This window comes from Coffea arabica, chromosome 5c (assembly GCF_036785885.1).
Source record: "Coffea arabica cultivar ET-39 chromosome 5c, Coffea Arabica ET-39 HiFi, whole genome shotgun sequence".
Lineage (NCBI taxonomy): Eukaryota > Viridiplantae > Streptophyta > Magnoliopsida > Gentianales > Rubiaceae > Coffea > Coffea arabica.
The window spans coordinates 10,756,261-10,780,288 of record NC_092319.1 but is presented as its reverse complement, the minus strand read 5'-3'; the positions used below and the strand labels follow the sequence as shown (position 1 = coordinate 10,780,288).

The 24,028-nt window shown below is 35.8% G+C and overlaps 2 protein-coding genes and 2 long non-coding RNA genes across 5 annotated transcripts; 1 reads left to right on the top strand and 3 right to left on the bottom strand.

The window, feature by feature from the left end:
- Positions 1–5,649: 5,649 nt before the first annotated feature.
- On the bottom strand, positions 5,650–7,702 carry LOC113690933 (protein NUCLEAR FUSION DEFECTIVE 4-like). The gene has a single exon (XM_027209068.2). The coding sequence runs from the start codon at positions 7,500–7,502 to the stop codon at positions 5,769–5,771; it is 1,734 nt and encodes a 577-aa protein (XP_027064869.1). The 5' UTR covers positions 7,503–7,702; the 3' UTR covers positions 5,650–5,768.
- Positions 7,703–11,471: 3,769 nt separating this feature from the next.
- LOC113689973 (uncharacterized) lies at positions 11,472–15,442 on the top strand. 2 transcript variants are annotated; one of them, XM_027207796.2, is made up of 3 exons: positions 11,472–13,349; positions 13,446–14,717; positions 15,031–15,442. In XM_027207796.2, exon 1 carries the CDS (start codon positions 11,854–11,856, stop codon positions 13,279–13,281), a length of 1,428 nt encoding a protein of 475 aa, XP_027063597.2. In that variant the 5' UTR covers positions 11,472–11,853; the 3' UTR covers positions 13,282–13,349; positions 13,446–14,717; positions 15,031–15,442. The 2 variants fall into 2 exon arrangements, with proteins under 2 accessions (XP_027063597.2, XP_071906656.1); XM_072050555.1 differs by having other exon boundaries at positions 13,446–15,442.
- Positions 15,443–16,153: 711 nt separating this feature from the next.
- Positions 16,154–16,801, bottom strand: LOC140007434 (uncharacterized). The gene is made up of 2 exons (XR_011814746.1): positions 16,661–16,801; positions 16,154–16,576 (listed from the first exon to the last, which is right to left on the bottom strand). It is a non-coding gene; the product is annotated as an uncharacterized lncRNA (long non-coding RNA).
- Positions 16,802–22,625: 5,824 nt separating this feature from the next.
- Positions 22,626–23,605, bottom strand: LOC140007433 (uncharacterized). The gene is made up of 3 exons (XR_011814745.1): positions 23,117–23,605; positions 22,951–23,033; positions 22,626–22,821 (listed from the first exon to the last, which is right to left on the bottom strand). It is a non-coding gene; the product is annotated as an uncharacterized lncRNA (long non-coding RNA).
- Between the last annotated feature and the right edge of the window lie 423 nt (positions 23,606–24,028).

Here is a 24,028-nt window from a genome sequence, read left to right as displayed (position 1 = left end):
AACATACTTCTATTGAGAAATAAAAATTCCCTGCCTTGATCGAGCCACTTCAATACTCAGAAATACTTCAATTTTCCTAAATCCTTTATTTCAAATTCCTTGGCTTGGCACCACTTCAAAGTTTCCTTCTCTACTTCATCGTTTCCTGTCACTATAATGTCATCCACGTATACAATCAAAACAGTAACTCCCCCGAAGACTGAATGCTTGATGAACAAGGTATGATCTCCTTGACTTTGCTTGTAACCATTAGCTATCATTACCTTGGCAAATCATACAAACCAAACACGTGGGGATTATTTCAGCCTATATAATGCCTTTTTTAACCAACAAACCTTGTTCTTGTCAATCCCACTAAATCCCGGTGGAATGCTCATATAAATCTTCTCTTCTAATTCTCCATGAAGAAAAGCATTCTTCACATCGTACTATTGCAATTCCCAATCAAAATTAATAGCCAAGGACAACAGAGTTCTTATTGTATTCATCTTTGCTATCGGAGCAAAAGTTTCTCGATAATCTACTTCATATGTCTGTGTATATCCTTTCGCTACTAACCTCGCCTTGTAGCGTTCTAGGGACCCATCTGCCTTAAACTTTACTGCATACACCCATTCATAACCCACTGCTTTCTTGTTCTTTGGTAACTCAACTATTTCCCACATCCCATTCTTCTCTAATGCATCCATTTCTGCTTCCATAGCAAGTCTCCATTCTTTCTTTGATAATGCTTCAGACAATGAGTTAGGAATAGAGAATGTGTTTAAGGTGGAAAGGAAGCTTTGATGGCTTGGAAAAAACTTCTCAAAAGACACAAAGTGAGACAATGGGTATAGGGGTCTTTTGGAGCATTCTCGATTTTTTTTCCTTACAGCAATAGGTAGATGTATGTCCTGGTCAAGGCTAAGAGCCTCAGGACAAGGTGATTTAGAGGTGGAAGAATGGTCAGTCGATGGTGTAGAATTCAGATTTGATTCACTCATTGTTACCTCATTCCCGAAGCTTGGTTTAGAGGATTGTTCTTGCCTTGTAACCACGATGGGATCTCCTTTCCTTGTATACACTCGGTCAAATCGGAACCAGCCATAGATTTTACGATCTTCTTCCTTTTTTTCTTCTACCACATCAGATTGAGAAATTGACTATTGGAATTCAGATTTGGATGACTTAAATGTGGACAACTCTAAAGAGGGAAATTTTAACTCATTATCTTCAAATGTATCTAACTCTCCCTGAAGAGAAGGAGTGATGAAATAGGGTTTATTTTCAACAAATGTAACATCTACCGAGACATAGAGTTTTCTAGTAGATGGATGATAACATTTGTAACTCTTTTGAGTAGATGAGTAGCCCCACGAAGACACACTTAAGAGCATGAGGATCTAACTTCCCACGGTTATGACTATGAACATGAACAAAGGAAGTATATCCAAAAACCCGGGGAGTGAGATTAAAGGAAGATCGAATATCGGGGTAGAATTTGGATAGGTTCTCTAGTGGATTTTGAAACCCCAAGACCCTGGAAGGAATCCTATTTATGACATAAGTTGATGTGAGTACAGCTTCTCCCCAATATGCTTTTGGCACATTTGTTCAAACGGTAAGGCTCTAGTGCACTAAAAAAGATGTCAGTTTTTCCGTTCTGCCACTCCATTTTGTTGTGGAGTGGTGATACAGGATGAGTCATGTATGATTCCTTTTTTTTGGAAAAATAGACTCAAGGTTTGATTGAAATAATCATGAGCATTATCTAAACGAAAGTGTTTTATCTTGGTGCCAAATTGATTTTGAATCATTGCATGAAAAACAGGAAAAATATGACTCAAATCAGACTTAATTTTGAGTAAATAAATCCAAGAGACTCTTGTGCAATCATCGATAAATGTGACAAACCACTTAAACCCTAAGATGTTTGGAGTATTTGATGGCCCCCAAATGTCACTATGGATTAAAAAGAAAGGAGAAGACGATCGTTTATTACTGATAGGAAATGGTACACGAGTGTGTTTAACATACTCACAAATATCACAATGAAAAGACTAAACATCAAATCCCTTAAACAAGGAAGGAAACAATATTTTTAGTGCAGAAAAAGACACATGACCTAGACGTCTATGATGTAACTAGATGACATCCTTATTGGAGGGTGAAGACAGTGTGGACATGGCAGATTTACTAAATTCTGGTTGACTTGATGTATCCAAGTAATAAAGTCCATCATGCTCCTTAGCTAGTCCAATCCTCTTCCCCGAGCCCCGGTCCTGGAAGTCACAACAGGATTCATCAAATATAACAGAGCCATCTAGATCTTTGGCAAGTCTTATTATAGAAACCAAATTTGTAGATAATTGAGGAACATGAAGAACATTTTTAAGAGTCAATTTTGGAGTAACTTAGACATCTCCGATTCCTGCCGCTGTGGTTGTAGTGCCATCCGCAACAACAATCTTTCTATTGCTAGGACAGGGGTTATAGGTTTTGAATTTATTTGAAATATGAGTCATATGGTCCATAGCACCAAAGTCAAGAATCCAGACATTCCTAAGCTCATTGCCTAAAACACTAAACGCAAAAGAGACTAAAGCCTTACCTGAAAGTGTCAATGAACACATACCCTGACTCCTTGATTGAGAATTGTTAGTTGCTGGTTTGTCAACTATTTCTAACATACTTTTAAGCTTCTCAATTTCCTCCATATTAAACCCTCCAAACACTTGCGTTGGATCTTGAACCAACACATGAGCCTGCCTTTGCTGGCCACCTTTCTGTCCCCATTCATGAGTGGGTGGTTTCCCATATAGTCTCCAGCATTGTTCTATGGTGTGTCGTGGTTTCTTGCAGTATGTGCACCACAACTCCTCGCGATTCTTTTTCCCACTTGTTTGATTTGTCTTGTCCGCAACAATCTTGTTCAATACCAACCGCTGAGGTTTGGAACTTAAAAGGGCTGAATTTTCTATTAAAGGTAACTCTAACATAATACCCCTGCGACTTTCCTCTCCATGTACCTGGGATATTGCTTCAGTTAGAGAGGGAAATTCTGGCCTGCCCAGAATTTGAATTCATACAAGATCAAATTCAGAGTTTAGGCCAGCCAAAAAATCATAAACTCAATCCCTTTCTATGAACTTTTTGATAAACACTGCACCTTTGCTACAGTTCAAATCAAGTGTCTTGTAATAATCCAGTTCCTGCCACTGGTTTTGCAGAAAATTGCATACTCCGTCACTGTTTTGCTCCAATTGTCTTTGCCTTGATGTCATAGATAAGAGCTGCATCATTAACCTTGGAATATGTCTGATGAAGGGCATCCCAAATTACCTTTGCTGTAGGAAGAAACATACATGTGTCGCTGATTTCAAGAATCATGGAATTCCATAACCAAGACATGATCATTGAATCCTCTTGTTCCCATGCTTCAAACCCCGCTGTTTCACTATCCGGTGTTATTTCCAATAGATGACTCAACTTTCCTTTTCCTTTAAGGAATGTTCAAACCAATTGAGACCACTTCAAATAATTTTTTCCATTTAGTCTATATGCTGCCTGGATGTTTTGAAGCTCTGTTGTGTTCCATGTAATTTGTTCTTCTTCCACAGTTGAAGACAATTGTTGCATTGAGGATGTAGCATCCACCATGATTGAATAGGATCAAGTAATTGGTGGGAAGGAAAAAATGTATAGTAAAAGAAACAGCAATGAAGGCTAGAAAGAATAAGAAAGGAACTAGCAATTAAGGCTGGAATTGACAAGAAGCAAAGGTGGTATTTTTCCCAGAACCCTAGACGGGCTCTGATACCATGTTGGAAAAGAATCAAAGAGATTTTATTAATTCTGTATATTTCCGACAATTCATTCTAATCTATATATATAATTTTCTGGTACACTAAATAAGGAAAGTCTACACCTAATTCCCTTAATTTTAGAGACAGCTTATTCACCCGGATTTCCTCCACTAATTTACCTAAAATATCTCCTAAGATTACTCATTCAAGATTCCTACATGAACTAAAGCTAGAATTGAGTGAGAGTGAGTCAATCATTGCAAAATCAGAGAACTCATTTGAGATAGAGAGTTTTGTTGTAAAAGATGAGGAAAAACAAGAGTGGTTAGAAATAGTCAAAAGTGAGGGGAAAGACTTGTTTTCTGGTTCCTTTGCCTAGTGTTTTTGTCTAGTTAATGCAGGTTCAAGGGGTGATGATAAGTCACACATGTAAGTCTCAACAAGTGGTGATCGATGCTGCCCAAGATATAAATGGTTTGAGCTCCTGGTGAAGGAAACATGAGATGGAATGTGCATCTTGGTTCGCGATCAAGTTGAGTAGAAGGCATGTTTCTTGGTTTCCGTTCATCAAGACATGCTTCGATGTGCTTTATTGTAAGCAGTGCTTTGATTTGAGGACAAATTGCTTTCAAGAGGAGGGGACTAATATGAGCTCGATGTTCTCCACTAAAAGGGCTACTCAAGGTCATTTGGAACAAGAATTTTATGGACCGAAATTTTCAACTTATATTTTTATTAGTTAATGTCATTAGTTTAGTACATATTAAACACTATGTGGGCTGTTTTTATTAGTAAATGTTGTTAACATAGTTCATAGTTAAACATTATGTGGGCTTGTGTTAGTGGCTAAATAAATGGTCCAGCCCTTATGCTTAGATCTGTGGCTTTAAGTTAGGTTATTGGTCGGGTTTCAAGGTCCAGTAGTTGTGTCTTGTTGACCTAGTTTCGTTAGGACTTTGTGTCAAGAAACAAACATTAAAACATCGGATTTTTTTTCCATCATGAATAACAATTACGAAATATTTTACAGAACATCATTCTTGACCGTTGCTTTCTTGGCTCTACAGGCCTTTCTTGAAATTACGAAATATAGATTCATTTAGTGTTCGTTCAGCTTATCAATTAAGTTCACCATGTTTGATTGTGACGCCTTCTAATGTTCCTAGAGTTCGATAATTCGTAGAATTATGGGCTGAAATTGTATCGAGGTTCCAATCATGGGGATTAGAGGGGTCCAAGTAGAAAATTCTGCTAAGTCCAAGCTTGTCATAATTAACGGGTTCGTGTCAAAGGTTATTTGGCAAAAAAAAAAAAAACTCATAAAAAACTAATGGGATATAGAAAATATAACATAATATTACTACTAAATCACATAATCTACATGGAATAAAAATGTTTTGATTCGTTACTGACATTCTGTTGATTATCCAACAAATTTGAGTCTATGAATTCAACAAATTAAGATTTCAGCAATTAAGTTTTAATTTTTAGATTTCAAAATTCAGTTTTCAATTTATCAAGTGTGGTTTTAGTCAAATATATGGTATCATGTTAATTTGCTTTGTATTTCTCGAACATTTGTTTGAAATAAGGCTGCCAATGACAATTTCCTTGCTTACCAAAATGATTTACATTTGGTTTTTAAAATTAGCAAATCAAATTGTCCACGCTGGTTAAAAGTTGCCACTAGCTTTGTCTTCAACGTTTGATTGTTTAGAATATTAACTTCAGTTAACTGCGCAGCGATGGCTCGTATGGCATCCGGAAAAGGCCAATGACTATTCTTGACTATGTACATGATTAGACCACAAATGAATAGCATTAAGCATAAATACATACATATATATATATATATATATTCTCCTTTGCATTCTACAATTATCATCCATATTGAGTGGACAACAATTGTTAACCACACAAATTTGTATACAGTATTCTCAATAATCTTAATTGTCAACTACACCAATTATTCAGCAAGACCAGCTAGCTGTGTGGTCCATTTGTAACTGACAGTTTCTCAGCATCTTCCACTTGGGCTTGATCTCTGAATTTCTGGTAAATATCACCTTTATAGAAATTTCTGGTTCTATAAGATAGAACCAGAGAAAGAACAGAGCCAAAGAACGTAGCTGCAGTTACTATCAAAAAAGATAGCTTGTAACACTCCACGCCAGAGCATGTCAAACCTTCCCCTTCTTTCCTTGTGAGTCCCTTGGCTGTCATTTGATTCAGAGCTTCCATATCGTAGAGATGGCCAGCAACTCTAACGTTAAGCACGTAATTACCCAATGGAGTGGCTCCAGCAGCTATACTAATCAACGTGGAGTAGTACTTGAGCCCAAATAATTCTGACACTATACTGAATATCAGTGTCCATTGAGCTCCGAAGCAAAAGCCCACAATCAAGGACGCGAGATAGAGAGAATTAGGGGCCCCGAAAGCGATGAGAAGATGGCCAGCACAAGATACAAGAAGTACCAAGGCCATCATCAATGGACGTGGAAATTTGTACTTAGCCAAGAGAATTTCTGAAGCAAATCCTGCTGCCACACGTCCAAGATAATTCCATATGCTTACTAGTGTTACAAATGTGGCGATAGCTTTAGTTTGATATCCTAAGGACTTTCCAATTTGGCCCAAGTTGTCAATTGCCACCAAGGTCCCACCAATCCCAAATGCTGAGACTGTGAATAGAATTAGCATATCAATGTTGAAAATTCCTTGTAGAATTGTATGATCCTCGCCCCTCTTTGGTTGCGTAAACATGTTACTAAAGCAAGAAACTTGCACTTCATGATTTTGCGGTTTTGGGACAGCTTCAACAGGTGTTAATTCAACCATCGAGGGTGGATGATCATCTAACACTTGTTTCTTGCTCTTCCAAAGATCAAATTCTTCTCTAACAACAACCAGGAAGTTGGTGAAGATTAGCAAAAGAAGCACAACAGAACCACTTGCCGCATACTCGAACCTAGTGAAGGAGAGCCAGTTTTGCATGATAATCATAATCATTAGAAATCCAGCAAGGCTAAGCGAAGAGTAGAGAAAATTTTGGAATATCCTGTGCTCATTCGCTTGTTGAACAACCTTCATGATGCGAATTGTGCGCAGAAACAAGATTGAAACAGCTGCTGGAAGCCAGGCAACAAGTAAGATGAGAGATTTGGAATTATGCCCATAAAAAGCAAGATAGAGCTGTGTGATAATTGCTCCACTAAGGCCAATAAATCCCTTTAAGATGCCTAGAACAACACCTCGACTTTCTGGGCAGTTCTTTACACATGAAACTAATGCAACAACGCCTGCAAATGTTTGAGAATTGGCACCAATGCATATGTATAAATATATCTGCCAAACAGGAGGTTTCGCTATTCGGTGTGTGACCACCAGCCATATCATGAAGTACCCAAAAAAGTTCATGATTGCTCCACATGAGAGGACTAACCAAGGTGGTGCAACCTCATTAACAAGCCCTGCAACAATTCCAATATTTGCTCCCACGTCCTTGAAGAAGCTTACCAAGTTCAGGGTTGTTTGGTCATAGCCTAGGGATGATTTGATGTCCCCTGAGTAGATGCCAAACATGTAAGTAGCTCCAGACATGGACATGATCAGCAGGGTCGCGAAGACCATGAACCATCGGCTGTTGAGCAGATGGAGGACAAAGGCACCCGTGTTTTTCCAAGCCATTGCTCCCTTCAACTCAGCCTCCACCATAGTTCTCCCCAAAATACTACTTGCTAGAAACGTACAAAACCTGCGCTCATATCTTGCAGAGTTCTACATGGAATTGATCTTTCCTTAGCAACAAAATTAAGGGGCCACATGGCCACTATGTCTTTTGGCCATAACTAGTTCATGTCATCTTATTCAATGATGGAGAAATGCATAATGCTGCGATTGATACTTGTCCGATAAAAGAGTCTTGGCAATAACACTGATTAAGTGAAGGGCGAATTGGTAGATAGTATCTGAAAAAGACGGAATTCACTTTATCTTCCCAATGCGCTACTTTTACATTTTCTTTTTTACTTTTTTTTTTGGAAAAATGACCAATTCATCCCTAAACTTTTTATTAAGATCGATCTAATTTTTAACCAATTTGATTCCTAAACTTATGTTATGATTCCAATTAAAGATCTCTGTAGCAGCACTATCATGGAAAATAGATCAAACTCCTCATTGATCAAATAAACAGGGGTATTTTAAAAATTTTTAGATATCTCCTTCCTCTGTTATCAATTCCTACTGCCTACCACCCTCTATTTTTAAATTCGGATCGGACCGGCTGTTCCAACCGATCGAATCGGAAATCGGCCAATTGTTCGATCCGAGTTAACTCTAAAAATCGGAAAATTAAAAACTCGGTCAAACCAGATCAAAAATCGGGTTTGACCTAATTTGACCGGAAAAATAAGAATCGGCTCTCTTTTTTTTTTAACTTTTTTTTGAAAGGTCAAAATGTTTTTAATATTATGTTTTGACCCTAGATTGTTAAAAATTATTAATATATCTCAAATATTTCATACTTTATAAATGTTATTTTAAAATTTGGTGTTATTTTTCGATTAAGTCCATAATTTTAATTCTGAACTTATTAATGCTTATTAAATAATATAAATTACTACTTGATTATTCTAATTTCTTTATACTTTCTTGTTAAATATATTTGAAACATCAAATATATATATGAATATACCTTTATTAATATTAACATGTTATTAGATATTTTACATATAATATTTTAAATTTTAAATATTTTTTATTTATGACATCATCCGGTTCAACCCCGATCGAATCCGGTTGAACCCATTGACCCTCGATCTCGACTGAGTCGATACCGGGTCCGATTTTGAAAACATAGCTACCACCCACCTCCTCCTCCTACTCCTGCCGTTCTTCTCCAACCACTCTATTCCCTCCATCTATCATGTCAATCATCTTTGTTTTAGCCCGCTAACTAGTCCTTGAACAGCCCAGAACACAATCTTTCTTGCATTGAAGAAGAGGCTTCCTTTCGCAAAAGAGATAGTAGTAAAAGCTTCTCTCTTACTTTCTTCTACACAGCTATAGCCATGCCAAGTTCAAAGCAGGAATCAAAGGATTATCCTAAGCGGCCATCAAAATGACTTTTGTTATGGTGGAAAATGAGTGTTGGGAGAAGCCATGAATTCCTTGGTAGTGGAAATTTTGGCCTTGCTGAACCTATAAACTGCAAAAATAATATGGATACACTGCAATAAAGTTTTTCGTAACTTTCGAGTATGAGTGATACATCAAATCATACATCCATTAGTCCTCCAGTTTTTACATGTATCATGTTATCTTGTAATTTGATTTTGGATTTTGCTGGAATGGTCTTGCTAACTATGAACATGCTCTTTTTCTTCCATGGACGGAGGATAGAAATGAATTAAAAAAAAAAAAAAAAAAGAAAAGAGAATCTACTCTTCACTCTCCATCCAATCCACCATTTTTGGTACTGCTCCTATATTTGATTCTGATAATATAATGCCTACAAAACCTAAATTACTACTACTACTTGTATGTAGAGAATCATTGGATCAGATCCACCTTAATCAACAAAATCATTACTAATGATTACCAAAAAACAGTATGCTTCGTCATGTCTAGATCTTCACTGGAATAGATCCGACGCTCACCCAATTTCTGGATTTGGGTCATCACATGGGTTCGGCTCCCACCCAATCCAAGGGAATCGCTTTGCTTAGTTTCTGGAATATCTGGGCCCTTAAATCCCTCCCAAATTCTCCCATCTCTCTATCATTGGCTCGTCTTCACACCTTTTTCTTTTTCTTTTTCTTTTTCTTTTTCTTTTTATATTCTCTCATTTCATATTGGAACTTCCTTCGAACTTTCTTTTTGATATTTTGATATTATAAATTACATTTGGATACTATTTTAAGATCTTACAAAGTCTTCTCCATAAAAAAATATCATTAACTTTTTCATTTTCTTAAGTGTACAATGTGGGATTTTTCTAATTACTGTCCTAAAAGAGAGTACTAAACACAGACTCTTCTTTTTATACTACATGTACTTACTAGTGTCCCTCTTGGTCCTTTTCCATCCCATATTTTAGACACTTTCTCATTTTAATTCATCCAATAAAAATAACTCTACTTAAATAATGCTGCAAGGTTATAAATTTAATGTTTTAAAACCCAAGCCGGACTGTTTGATAAGATCGAAAAAACCGTTAACCTAAAAAATTTTCAGGCTGGTTGAGGCCTAAAACCCTTAAGTGCAAAAACCTGCTGGTATTTTTTATGGAAAGCAAAAGAATTGGGTAATTGAGCAACTAAATCATTAAACCGGAACGATTGTTGAAGAACCGCCAGGATCTAAAGATGCATTGGTCTCTTGCAGCAGCACACCATTTTTGACTAACAAAAGGTGGTTGACTTTGATTACGGTCCATACTCAAGCTGCAAATAAATGGCCGGGGACCGTGATTTGCCATGTTATGGTCTGCAGCATTCATGCCTTTGCCTATTGTTTTTAGTCTTTTCCCTTGTACTTCATTTTAGATTCCCTTTTCTTTGTTTCTTCCTTCTTTTCTTCATTTTAAACTTGCCACCGAATTCCTTTATATAATTAAAACTCGTGCTCCCTAAAAAAATAAATAAATAAATAAAACTCATGCTCACTAAGTAGCTAAAGATAAAAGCATAATAATTAATACTGATATCAATATGTTCTTAATAAAATGTCACTAGCATATTAACATTTATAACTTTTAATGAATTTTAGTTAAATACTCTTCAATTCTTTTTTCTTTTTCAATGCAAATTACTCTTCAGCTTCGACTTATGGATTCGAAATACCGTATGTTTCTATTGACATGATAAATTTACTTGTAGCATTAAATATTAGAATTACTCAATCGTCTCATGAAATCTTGGTTATATGTAATTATTCTAACTATAAAAATTAGGAAAAATTGCATAAATCGTCCCTCACATATTAACGATGTGAAATTTTAGTTCCTCAGAACGAAAACGAGCATTTTTAGTCTATTACAATAAAAAAATGATCAATTTTGGTCCCTGATAGCTTTTCCATGTGAATTCTTGACGGACCCAGTCATGGGAACATCGCGTGACCAACTTTTGAGGGACAAAACGGGCAAGTCACTCACATCTTAACCAAAATATAGAGGACCAGTATCTTTCTTCCTTCAAAGCATACGGATTAGAAACAAAAAAGTGAGGGACCAAAGATAAACCAAATGCTTCCAATCGAAACCAAATCCAATCGCAAATCCAGTAGCAAACAAAGGTGATGAAGCAAATCAGTAATCGAAGAAAATATACGTGATAATGAGTGGAGCGGACGACCATCAAATCCCGAATTATGGTAAGTATCTCTGAACCCTAAGATACGGTGTTTGTTAATCGATTGAAAAATATGTTTTAATACAGTGAATAAAGTAATAATAATCATGATTAGCGCATGTAAGAAGTGTTATTATATGTTTATTAGGGTTGCTGAAATGGTTTTTATACATGCTAGTAGCTGTGGTCCCTCATGTGTGTTGTCATTTTTGGATCCTTTTCTATGTTGGCTGTGTCCTTTTTCTGTGTTGGGTCCTTTTCTTTATTTTGTTGGATGATGATTGTCGCCTGAATGGTTGGCAGGTAATAATAATCTATTTTCAATTAGGGTCCACTATGGAGGCGAATTCACTGATTTGCCAACCAAAAAATATGTTGGGGGGCAAGTCAAGATTGTTGACTATTGTAATCCAGATATGTGGCCAATTTGTACTTTACATAGGATAGCAGAAAACTTAGGTTTTCCTGAGTTTACTACGAGTTAGTATTACTTAAGGCCGGGGATGACGATGGAAGATGGGTTAATTTATGTTCTGTGTGAAGATGTTGCTCAAGATTTGGCCAGAAATGGAGTAAAATATGGGATGGTTGATGTATTTGTTGTGCACCTTAAGCTGTACTCCATTAGTGGTTGTGAACCTGATTCGTATAAGTGAAGTACGGATGACGTTGCAAAAAACCAGCAAGGGTCTCCTAGTGTAGAAGAAATAATGTTGACAAATATTCCAACTAGTCAAACTCAAGCTGAGAGTGAAGTTGTTGACAGAGATACTACTGATTTTGGAGTTGATGGGCACAAGAATGCAGCAGATCCAGGTCTAGAAAACTTGTGTTGTACTGAAGAAACAGCGGAAACAAACTTGGACCTGCAAAATAAAGGGATATGTGAACATGAAAGTGGAGCTGAATTAGGAGGGGAGAATATAGCTTCATCTGGCAATTCAAGAAAGGAAAAAACAGCGAAGGTGACAGTGGCAAGCAAAAAAATACCAACCAAAACAGCAAGTAAAAGAGCACCAATCAAAACAGCAAGTAAAAGAACACCAACCAAAGCAGCAACTAGGAAGCAAGGGACAAAGAAGAGAAGCAACAAGAACACATGTGCTCAAAATAAGGAGGAATCAAGTGAAGATGATGGGTTTATTGATAGTGATTATCAATTTAGTGATGAGGAGCACATAGTGCAACAAGTCAGACAAAGAAAAGCTGAGTGGGATAAAGTTGTGAGGAATAGTGGATCTACTAAGGCGACAAGTAGTCAACCTGAAATGGTGGGAGCTGAATTTGATGAAGATGCTACTGAATCAGAAGATTTTGATAGTGCCTGCAATTCAGAAGAAGAGAAAATGCAGCCAAGGAAGATGGTCAAATATCCAAGGTTCAATCCTAATACGGACATGCAAGACCCCAAATTTCAGGTTGGTCAGACATTTACTTCAAAAAACCTATTCATCAAGGCATATAAGAGCCATGGGGTGGCTCATGGAAGAAAAATGAATTTCAGCAAAAATGATGCCAGGAGAGTTATAGCATATTGCAATGACTGCAATTGGAAAGTTTCCATTGCAATTATGCTTGACAAAATGACATTTCAAGTGAAAAGCATGCGAGTTGAACACACATGTAGGAGAACCTTCGATCATGGACTTGCAAACTCTACATTTCTAGTTGAGAGATACCAAAAGGAGCTATCCCTTATTCTTGATATGAAGGTAAGTAATCTGAAAGATAAGGTAAAAAATGAGATGAATGTTAACATCTCTAGATGGCAAGCATATAGGACAAAGAAAAAGGCAGAGAAATTGATTGAAGGAGATTATGTAGATCAGTATAATAAGCTGTGGAACTACTGTAGAGAGGTCAAAAGGGCAAACCCCGGATCAAATGTGTTCATGACTGTAACTGAAGATGATGAGGGAAAGGATAGATTTGAGAGATTATACATGTGTCTTTCAGCATGCAAGAAAGGTTTTCTAGCTGGTTGTAGGCCTATTATCGGATTAGATGGTTGTCATTTAAGAGATGCCCATAAAGGTGTTATACTTGCAGCAGTGGGATTGACCCAAATGATCAGCTATATCCTATTGCATTTGCTGTGGTTGAAGTTGAAAATAAGCTTACTTGGAAGTGGTTTTTAACTGAATTGGTGACTGACCTTGACATAAAGGATGAGGACAAATGGACCTTTATGACTAATAAGCAGAAGGTGAACTACTAAGCTGATTTTGGTTTTGCAATATGTTTTGTCCATTTTTAATGCAAAGCTGTCTTTTAATATATTTGTTATGTTTTATTCTTGAAGGGGCTGATCCAAGCTTTACACGAGATTCTTCCAGATGTGGAGCATAGAATGTGTGTACGACACATATACAACAATTTCAAGAAACAGCATAGTGGATTGGCACTGAAGGATAGAATTTGGTCACTTGCAAGAGCACCCTACAAGAATCTATTTGTTGCATTGATGGAGGCTTTAAGGGAATTCGATGAAAGGGCCTTTAAATGGTTAGTTGATAATACAACACTTCAACATTGGTCAAGAGCATACTTCCGTACTTCTCCTAAGTGTGACATCTTGTTAAATAACCTCTGCGAGAGTTTTAATTCTAGCATTTTAGAAACACGAGAGAGGCCCATACTTGACATGTTAGAAACTATTAGGCTATATTTAATGACTAGAATGGAGACCAAGAGGGAGTGGATGAGAAAGTATAGTGAAAGTGTGTGCCCAAAAATTTTAAAGAAACTTGAAAAAGTAAAAAATGCAGCAAGTGGTTGTATAGCTACACCATCGAGTGACTGGTTTTATGAGGTGAGGTGCATGTACGGGGATAGATACTCTGTTAACTTGGCTAGTAGGACATGTAGTTGTAGGAGGTGGGAACTTAATGGCATTCCTTGCTCCCATGCAATGAGTGCTATTGCATTGACAAAGGAACCTCCAGATAGTTTTGTGCATGAATATTACTCTAAGGAGGCATATATGAGGGCGTATGAGCTTATCATATATCCTCTTAATGGTGAGCACCTATAGAAAGATCTGAAAAAGGGGCCTGTACTACCCCCTGAGCATATCAAGCTTCCAGGTAGGCCAAAGAAAGTTCGAAGAAGAGAGCCTGATGAGCCCCCAGCTTCAACAAGTAGTCGAGGGCAACTTAAAAAGCTGTCTAGAGCTGGGTTGATGGAGTATAAATGCCGAAAGTGCAAAAAATTAGGCCACAATAGCAGAAAGTGTCCAGAAAATGCAGATGCAGCAAATAGCAATAGAAGAGCAGTAGAAAGTACACACCATGTCACTGTTAATCCACATGAGCAGGAAGCTACACAACAAAGAGATGCTGCAAACACATATGAGACAGCAAGTGGTCCACGAAATGAAGAGCTTCAGCCACAACAAGAAGAAAGTGTATACCAGCCTCAATTTTCTATTGTTGGTACCCCCCGAGCAAGTACTTGTTTCACAACTGAACCAATAGGTGGAACAAGTGCCTGCTTGACTGATCAAATACCTCGTCAACCAGCAAGGAGTCAGCCATCTACTCAACCACCCAGAACCGAGACTGGCCCCTCTCCAGTTAACACTCTTTCTCTTTGTACCAATTCAGTTTGTAGATTTATTGGGTTATTAACTAATGTTAGTTGCGTTTTCCTTACTTCTTGATCATGGTTAGGGTAAGAAAGTGAAGTACAGATGTGGGGTATGTAAAAAATTCGGACACACTTGAAGTAATTGTGACTCTACACTGGCTGTTCTTTATAGAAGGGTCACTTATGAACCACGTGGTTTGGCTATATGTTCTATTTGTTGCCTAACCATTAAGTTTCACATTTTTTATTGCATCCGGTAGTCTTTTTCTCATTGTTGATTTTTCATTTTTTATGTTCAGAGACATAAGAATGCAAAAGCTGCTACTACAACAAAGACCACTACTGCAGCAAATGGCTTGAATGATTCTGCTACAAATAAAGCTATTGCTGCATAATCAGAGCTCAAGAAGTCCTTTTGTGTCGTTCACTTTTAAGTTTTTGGGAACAATTATGTGATGGAATTATATCCTGTTTTTGGGAACAATTACTGCATAGTGGGTACTTTTTAGTTTTTGGGAACAATTATGTCCTGTTTTGCTGGTTTAGTTTTTGTTATTACAGCAATGGAATGATCTCAGGAAACTATGTTCAACTTTTGACTTGTATTTTATGAAAGACATGGATTGATGGGAAGTAATTGTTAGGTAACTACGTGCCTTGTTTTGCTGGTTTAGTTTTTCCGGCATTTTATAAAGAACCTGTTTTGCTGCTTCAGTTTTGTTGGGTAATTATGTGACCTGTTTTGTTGGTTCAGTTTTTGCTGTCTTTTATTGGGACCTGTTTTGCTGGTTCAGTTTTGTTGGGAATTATGTGACTTGGTTTTTGGTTCAGTTTTGTTGGAAATTGATCTCAGGAGACTATGTTCAACTTTTGACTTGTATTTTATGAAAGACATGGACAAATGCAAGGAACCTCCATTCTCATCTAAATATCTATTGCTTCTTTTTAAATGTTCATGCTTAGATTTCCAATGAATTCTGGAGTAATTCTATGAGCAATTTTACTAAAGCTTGAATCAACATTATCAACATTACATTGTCTAAAGTGCTATTTTAGTTTGATTGGAAGATGTTTCAAATAATTAGTCGATGCATTTTATTAATAAGATCTCAAATGTTGGCGACTGACCAATTGTGTTTAAAAAACACCTTTGACATTATTAAGCTGGCCCTTTAGAAGTGCTTTATGCAATGACTAAATTGGGATTGACCAAGTTAACACAGGGACAAAATTTTTTGTAATTGTAAAACTAAAGTCCAGATTTTATGTTCACAAATTATTTATCGATAAAAAGGACTATCTTTATAAGATACAACAATTAGGAAATTATCACTAAAGGTCTAAGATAATGATGATAAAGCAATAAAAGTAATCAATTTGGACAACACATGCAACATTGCAAACTCTGAAGTAATTTGTAGATTGCTAAACAAAGCATTATATTCCAATGCTACTTTAACAATACATTTGTTAGTTATCTAAATCCCTTGCATTATCTTCATACTATGCCAGTAATATGCAACTAGTGCCAAACATATGCAACCAGAGATCCCTTACATTACCTAATAGCTACTACGCCAGAGACCCCTAATTCACAACCCAGACAAACATATGCAACCAGTGCCAAATTACTCTTTCCAAAGCCACCGATAGATTACAGTAACAATGGCCATGAATAGCATAAGATTCATTCTGCGCTCTTTTTGTTTTCTTTTCTCCACATCAATCTCCAAATCTTTCACCTTCTTTGTTAACCTCCGTGTGTGCCTCACCAATTTATCGCACCTCTCACAGCCGCTTGTTTCATGCCACTTGAAGGGCACAGCCGCCTCCGCCATTATTATGCTGGTCATGGAGAACCATTTTGTTCAACTTAGGAGCTTAGATTCTCCAAAAAAGGAAACAAAATATTCTGAAGCAAAGACTTACTTCATAATAGGCACATCCATAGAATTTCTTTTCTAGGTTCTCAGCTGTCCACGAAGTCTTCACTATGGCTGGTATATCGCAGCTACAGTTTGGTGCTTCTCCCATGGCAACTTCAAAGAAATTTAGGGATTTGAAGTTATGTGATAAAGAAAGATACTGGTCCTCTACATTTTGGTCAAGATCTGAGTGCCTTGCCCGTTTTGTCCCTCAAAAGTTGGTCACGTGATGTTCCCATGACTGGATCAGTCAAGAATTCACACGGAAAAGCTAACAGGGACCAAATTTGATCATTTTTTTTATTGTAATAGACTAAAAATGCTCGTTTTCGTTCTAAGGGACTAAATTTTCACTTCGTTAATATGTGAGGGACGATTTGTGCAATTTTTCCTAAAAATTATTTATGACGTAACGAGTCAATAACAATTAGTAGAATGGTTGGATCGGTGATAATTAATCACTTCATTATATTAGCTTTCAAATTTAAGATGTTATTATTATGTGACAATAGTTAATACTTATAGGACTAATATATTTTAGGCAAAAGTAAAACAAAAAAATTTAAGCTATATCCAAAGCTTGTTATACTACTAAATTAAATAATTTTGTTAATCTTTGACTACAAGATGTATATTTGTAAAAGTAAATTGAGTATTTCGTGTTTGGATATTTATAATATAACTTTTTATAAAATAGAAATTAATATGTCAAAGCACTTCATCTTTAATTTGACACATACTAAGACTACTAGAACATTATGTATATAATGGCTAAGGTTGAGGCCTTAGGATGTAAATGTTCTAAGTTCAAATCTCCCTTTGCCCTTCCTATTTCTTAAATCTTACCTTTCCTTTGCCAGTGATTTTTTTTTTTTCAAAAAAGAACATTAAGTATATTTATGCATATTAGCTTAGTGAGCCTCTGATTTAACCACATATTTGACAATGGAACCCATAACCGTCCACCCGATCCCTTTATAGGTTCCTAGTTGGGTCAATTTAATAACTAGAATTCTAGTGAAAGTTGGTCTAATACTCGAAATTGGAAACCATAAGTAGGGGTGGCAATTCGGGTCCAAATCAGATTGGCGGGTCGAGTCTGACCCGCCCCGTCAGGAAATCTGTTGACCCGAACCCGACCCGTCAACCCGTGACGGGTTAGGTATACTGACTCGATTCCGAAAATTTTAGGTTGACGGGTTGACGGGGTCGACCCGAAATGACCCGAAACTTAATTTTAATTTATTAATTTATCACTGTAATTTCTAATAAAATTAATTTTTACAAAACTAATTACATAATCAAGTAATAAAAATTTAAATAAATAATTCCAAACCAAATCTAAAATAAATTAACACCGTAAAAGTGTTTTATTCCAAACAAAATATAAAATAAATTAAAACAGTATAAAAATAAAAAATAAAATAATATATTATTTGTCCAAATATAATAATTTCAACTTCACACAAATTAAATAAATTCATTTAGGATTAAGTAATTAATGCCTTTGAAAAAAAGAATAATTTAGTTTAGTTAGATAAAATTATTTTTATGTTTATTAAATTATTTTTAATTCGTAAACGGGTCATATCGGGTCATATCAGGTCACCACGGGTTGACCCGAAATTGACTTGTTTTCTTTTCGGGTTTATCGGGTTCAACCCGATTCTGACCCGAATTCCCGAAATCTCAACCCAAACCCATTAATTTCGTGTTAGGTTCGTATCATGTCGAAAATTGCCACCCCTAACCATAAGTGGCAAGAAAGAATTAATGAAAAGATCCATGGTTTACCTAATGAGTGTTCAGTGGCACTTTATAAAACAGTTTAGACATTAATATTATGAAAAACTAAAATTAGAAAGAAAAGTGTATAAATGTAAGATAAGCTAATAATGGTTAGTGGGTGTAGTCACACAAAAGATTAAATAAGATTTAACGAAAGATTAAAAAAATACAGGTGGCTGGGCACTCTTTAGAAAAATCCAAAGATGACTTATCCGATACCTTCTCTTTACCTGTAATTAGAAGGATCAAATGAACATTGTAGCCCATTATTCCAGAAATTTTTTGGGGGCTAGTTGTAATTAGTACTGCTAAAGAATTCCTAATCAATCACCTGCATTTGGTCCAGCACAATAAGTGTAGTACCGCGAAAGAATTCCCCATCAATCACCTGCATTGGGTCCAGCACAATAAAATGAAGTTTGGACCATGTGCTTTGATTTCTATTTTGTTTGGGTTTCAAGTTTGGACCATCTACATCGCCCTTTAGATTCAAACTTCCGCCTACAAAATTGGACCATCATTCAGTTTTTCTACATCCAATAAGTTGCTGTATGCGAGAAGTCTTTGCATCACAACCACGCTAATTATGAATTTCAACATCTTGACTACAATATACTTTTGTCCTTTTAAAGAAAATATGGCATTACTTTTGACCAGAGATGGTGTACGTCCTTCAGAATCTTTTTTTTTTTTTTTTCCCTTCTCCGTAAATTGATCAGGATGGCCAATTGGTAATTGAAGCAGGGGTAGGGATAGTTGCAGGTATGAACTGTCCTTGAAGATTAACGGTCAGGATTTGCTAAAAAAAGAGGTCCAAATTATGTGATTTATATTTGTGCGGACATTACAAAATTTTGTTCTATGTTTACATTCTCTTTAAAGTAATTTACATTTTGTTCTGTGTGTTTATATTATGTTGAAAGCAAATGAGACCTAAAAGGAGCATGCATGCTAATAGAAGTTGGAAATTATTTTTTCATGAAAGATTATATATTTGAATTTCACTGTTAATACGAGAGTCGTGTTGATAAACGATTTATAAGAATTTCAGTGAACGACTTGTGATTTCAAATCCATAAATATGATCGGAGTCAAACCCATCTAAATTTTTTCTATAAAAAAGGATTGTGCATCGAAAACTTAACCAAAATATCATGAAATAAGTTAAACAACGAGCTCAACCATGCAGCTATCATGAATCATGAAGAAGGAACTTTTTAGCGGAAAACCAGGCTACCAGACCCTAGAAAACTAAACAGAATCAATTTCTTTTTTTTTAATCACAAATTTATAAGCAGATTTAGCTTCAAATAAACCCAAATTTGACAAACACCACTAAATTTTATCAACGTCATTCCAAAAAGACCAAACTCCTTACTGGATGGATATGTGATATCACTTCAGCAGGCAGTCTTGAGAATGAGCTGTATACAAAGAACCATCAATAAAATACGCGGCAAAGTAGCATAAAATGCCAAATCTGGAATGAGCCACCTAAAGTGGTCTCAAACCAATCCAACTATTCCGCCAGTGATCCAAATTTCAAATTACCCGACAAGACATCCCAACAAATATAAAGCTCTGCAATGACACCCAAATTCCTTGGTGGCCACCACCAAGTACTTAATGTTTGGTGGGGATACCAATGTTTCGAATATTACCTTTCACTAATTGTCATAATATATGATTTTTTTAAAAAATTTATATGGGTGTATAGTGCATTCGTCCGATCAGATGGTGATTCAATTCCTATCAATTCTCCGTAAGTTCAATTAGACTTTCCCCTAAATAGATTAGAATAGAATAGAATAATATAGATAAAGTGACGATGATAAAAAAAAATACATTCGGCATGGGTTTCCAAGTGAAAGAATCCACTACTTTCATCTCCAGCTGATGTCATTAGGATGAATCTGAGAACAATACATGGCTTTCATAAACATAGCCCATATTGCTTTGTTTGGAAAGTCAATTTCTATCAAAAAATTTCTATATTTTTCGTAAACATATTTTTCAATTATTTTTTATTTATATATATTAAATCATTACAATACATTTTCTATAAAAAATTTAGAAAATTACAATTCAAACAGGAAAATTCCACGACAACTTACAAGAAAAAGTCTCAATGATCTTCTTAAAAATTCCACCATTTTTATCGGAAAACAAAAAGACTTCCAAGAATGCCAATGATTTTTCACCTTATCCTTATTCGTGCCCAAAGAAAATTAGTCAAAATTTTCTCCAAAGCTTATATTATCCCTTTCAAAGGATTACCACTAAGAACCACAGCTAGGCGAGTGTAGATAGAAGAGAGTACATGCGTATTTAAAATAATACATCCCCCTACCAGCGAATATTTATTTTTTCAGCTAGAAATACGCCTATGCTTTTTATCCAATACATCACCAAAATTTTTTTCTTCTCCTACCTACAAAAAGCAAACAGCCCAAAAAAGCAATTGGAAAAGATTTGGCAGTAAATCCAGTAATTTCAGCAACAACCTTTTGAACGACTCAAAGGAAGAAATTTCGCACTAGTCAAAAAACAACTCTTAGAATTCACCAGTTGCCAAGAAAGTTTCTGATACTCATCACCATTATGAAAAATTAGGATATCATCAACATAATTCATGTGAGTAAGTTACTCAGAGTAACCAATGGACACCCATGCAGAACAGAAAAGATAGAAAATTGCAGCGCAAACAGTAAATTATTAAGTCCTCTCAATATGACCTCAGCATTAATGATGAAAAATGCTGGAGATAACAGATCCTCCTATAATATTAATATACCGCCCGAAGAGCTAAAAAATCCACTGGACTTGTCATTGATGAGGACAGAAAAAGATGGAGAAGACATAAGCTGCCACACGATATCCAACCACAACTCTTCAAAATCAAAGGATCTCATAACTCGAATCAAGTTAAACCAGGAGATCCGATCATATGCCTTGGCCATATTTAACTTTAACAGACCGCACAATTCTTGAATAAGAAGTACTTTATTTGAAATTACTCGACCCTGCACGAATGCATTTTGCTGAGGAGAAATAATCTTAGGTAACATAGAGTCCAACCTGAAAGCAAATAATTTTAAGATAATTTTACAAACAAAATTATATAAACTAATTGGGATAAAGTTTGGAAAAGAAGATGGACTGATTACCATAAGAATCGAAGAAATAAGTGTAGCCGAATACCCTTCCGTAATCCAACACCGACAAAAAAAATACTATGCTATGTGAGATACATCCAGACTAGAGGTGGCAAAATGGGTGATTTGGGCGGGTTCGGGTTGGGTAAAATGGGTAATAGGTATAAGTGAGTCAACCCATTTATATCCATTTAATTAGATGGGTATAAATGGGTAAGTCAAAAAATGAGTTGGGTAACCTAATTATCCATTTATAACCTATTTATTCTAATTTTTTACAAGCTCATATAAATTCATTTTGTAAACTAAATTATCAATTTATACCATTTTACACCGATCATTAATTTTAAATATTTACTTATTATGCCAAATAAGTCTAATTATCAATTTTTTTTCCATCCGCATGCCATGTCGCAAAATTACATATTATTTAATAATTGAACAATGAGAATCTAAAAATTTGGACTAAATAATATGAAAGTTAACAAAAAAATTTAATCCAAAACTTTGAACCCCTAGTATTTTTTCGTTTAAAAATTTAAAATTTCATTTGAAAAGGTAAGAAAGGAAGCTAAAATTTGTCATAAATTGATGATGCTAAAAAATGATCAAATTAATAAATTACAAGGAAATAAAGCGATAAGATAAAACCAACAAATAAATATAATAAATAAAACAAAAATACTTAACATAAAAAATAGTTAAAAATCCTGATGAAGACGAGCAATCACTTCATTTAGCATACAAATAAAGACAAATTTTCAATAAATACGAATAACAAGCATTCAGCTTCTCAAGCTTCGTACAACTGCATAGCATAAATGATAAAACTCCTCTAGCTCACTGGTGAGTGAAGAAAAAGGTACCCTTACATTACAAAAATTTCAGTGTCAATTTTGCATAATAACTGCAAGTTGCTCTGCTAGCACAAATTACCACCAAGCAGGTTGAACAAACTTAACACAACAGAGAGACACATATTGTAGCAAGAAACAAATATTATTCCCTGATTTGAATCCTCTGATAAACATCAAGGAGAAGAATAAACCAAGTTTAGTTGACAATATCGAGGACCAGCTTCGTGACTTCAAAACCGACCATTTCAAACGCCTGTAGTAAGCAGCTTTAAGGAGTGCCAGTGACAGTACAAATATCCACTTGACAGTACAAAGATAGCAACCTAAAAGTTTGCTGCTGGCTCAACACAAAACAGAGAAGATTCCTGGCAACCAAAACCAAAACCAAATTCAAAGTTCTATTTTTTGCTACTTAAATTTCATGTAGATAAGAAAGATAAAGTTCTTTTCACCACATTTCTAACAATCTCCATGATCACAAGAATACAGCTTACCTAAACATGAAGGTTAGTAAGTTAAGCAACTAAAGGTGCAAAGTCAATACTCAGTCTTTCTTTATCTTCTTCATCTTCAGAAGCTGAAATCAAAAGTAAAGTTCAATAAGTGACCAAAAATGTAAAATACAAGATCATGTGCACTGAAAGGTTAAGTATAACATACCTGTTACTCCATATAACCAGTCCCTAGCACATAACAAGACCTCCACATTTTCTGGTAGGAGCGAAGTACGATATTTACCCACAATTCTACCACCAATACTGAAAGCTGATTCCGAGGCCACTATAGTGATAGGAATACTTAAAATATCCCGTGCCATCAAAGAAAGAATAGGGTATCGATTTTTGTTTTCTTTCCAAAAATTGAGAACATCCAATTCTTGAGTTGAAAGGAGTCGAGTATCATCCAAATAAGAGTCTACTTGTGACTTATTCCTCTTGTTTGCATGTTGTTGACACTCAAATTCAGCAAAATTATCATTGTCATTGCCCAAATCACCACCAGAGCAGCCTGCTATTGATCCATCTAGCAAATCACCATCAAAAGTATTCTCGTACTCCTCAAATAGTAAATAAAATTTATCCCGAACTTCCTTAGCACGAAATGAGCCGTCAATGCCAAATACCCATCTATTGCAATAGATGTCCACAAGTCTGCAGTAAGGCAAATTTGACTTGAAATTGAATTTAATTCTGTCTTTACTCTCTCTTTTTCTCTTTTGTACATCTTTTCAATATCAGCCTTTATCGTGTTTCTCAAAATGGGTAAAGCATCTGAATTTAAGTATACACACAAGTCTCGAATTCCTTCTTGCTCCACCAGTCTATAAGGATGGTTATGCTTCACAATAGCAATTCCCATCTTTTTCGATAAATTCCTTGGTCAATTGGAGACCGTTCTTCAAAATCAGATTGTCCACGCTTAGTACCATTTGAAAGATGACACCATAAGTTGCTTGTTCCGGTTGTTCCACCACATGCATAATCACGCTTGCACCATTTACATTGTGCTCTTTATGAACCATCTGGTTCAACACACAATATTTCAAATTCCTTCCAAATCAATGACGTGAGC

Excerpts from the sequence above, each read along its gene's own strand:
- LOC113690933 (XM_027209068.2), bottom strand. The coding sequence starts at position 7,502 with ATGGTGGAGGCTGAGTTGAAGGGAGCAATGGCTTGGAAAAACACGGGT.
- LOC113689973 (XM_027207796.2), top strand. The coding sequence starts at position 11,854 with ATGTTGACAAATATTCCAACTAGTCAAACTCAAGCTGAGAGTGAAGTT.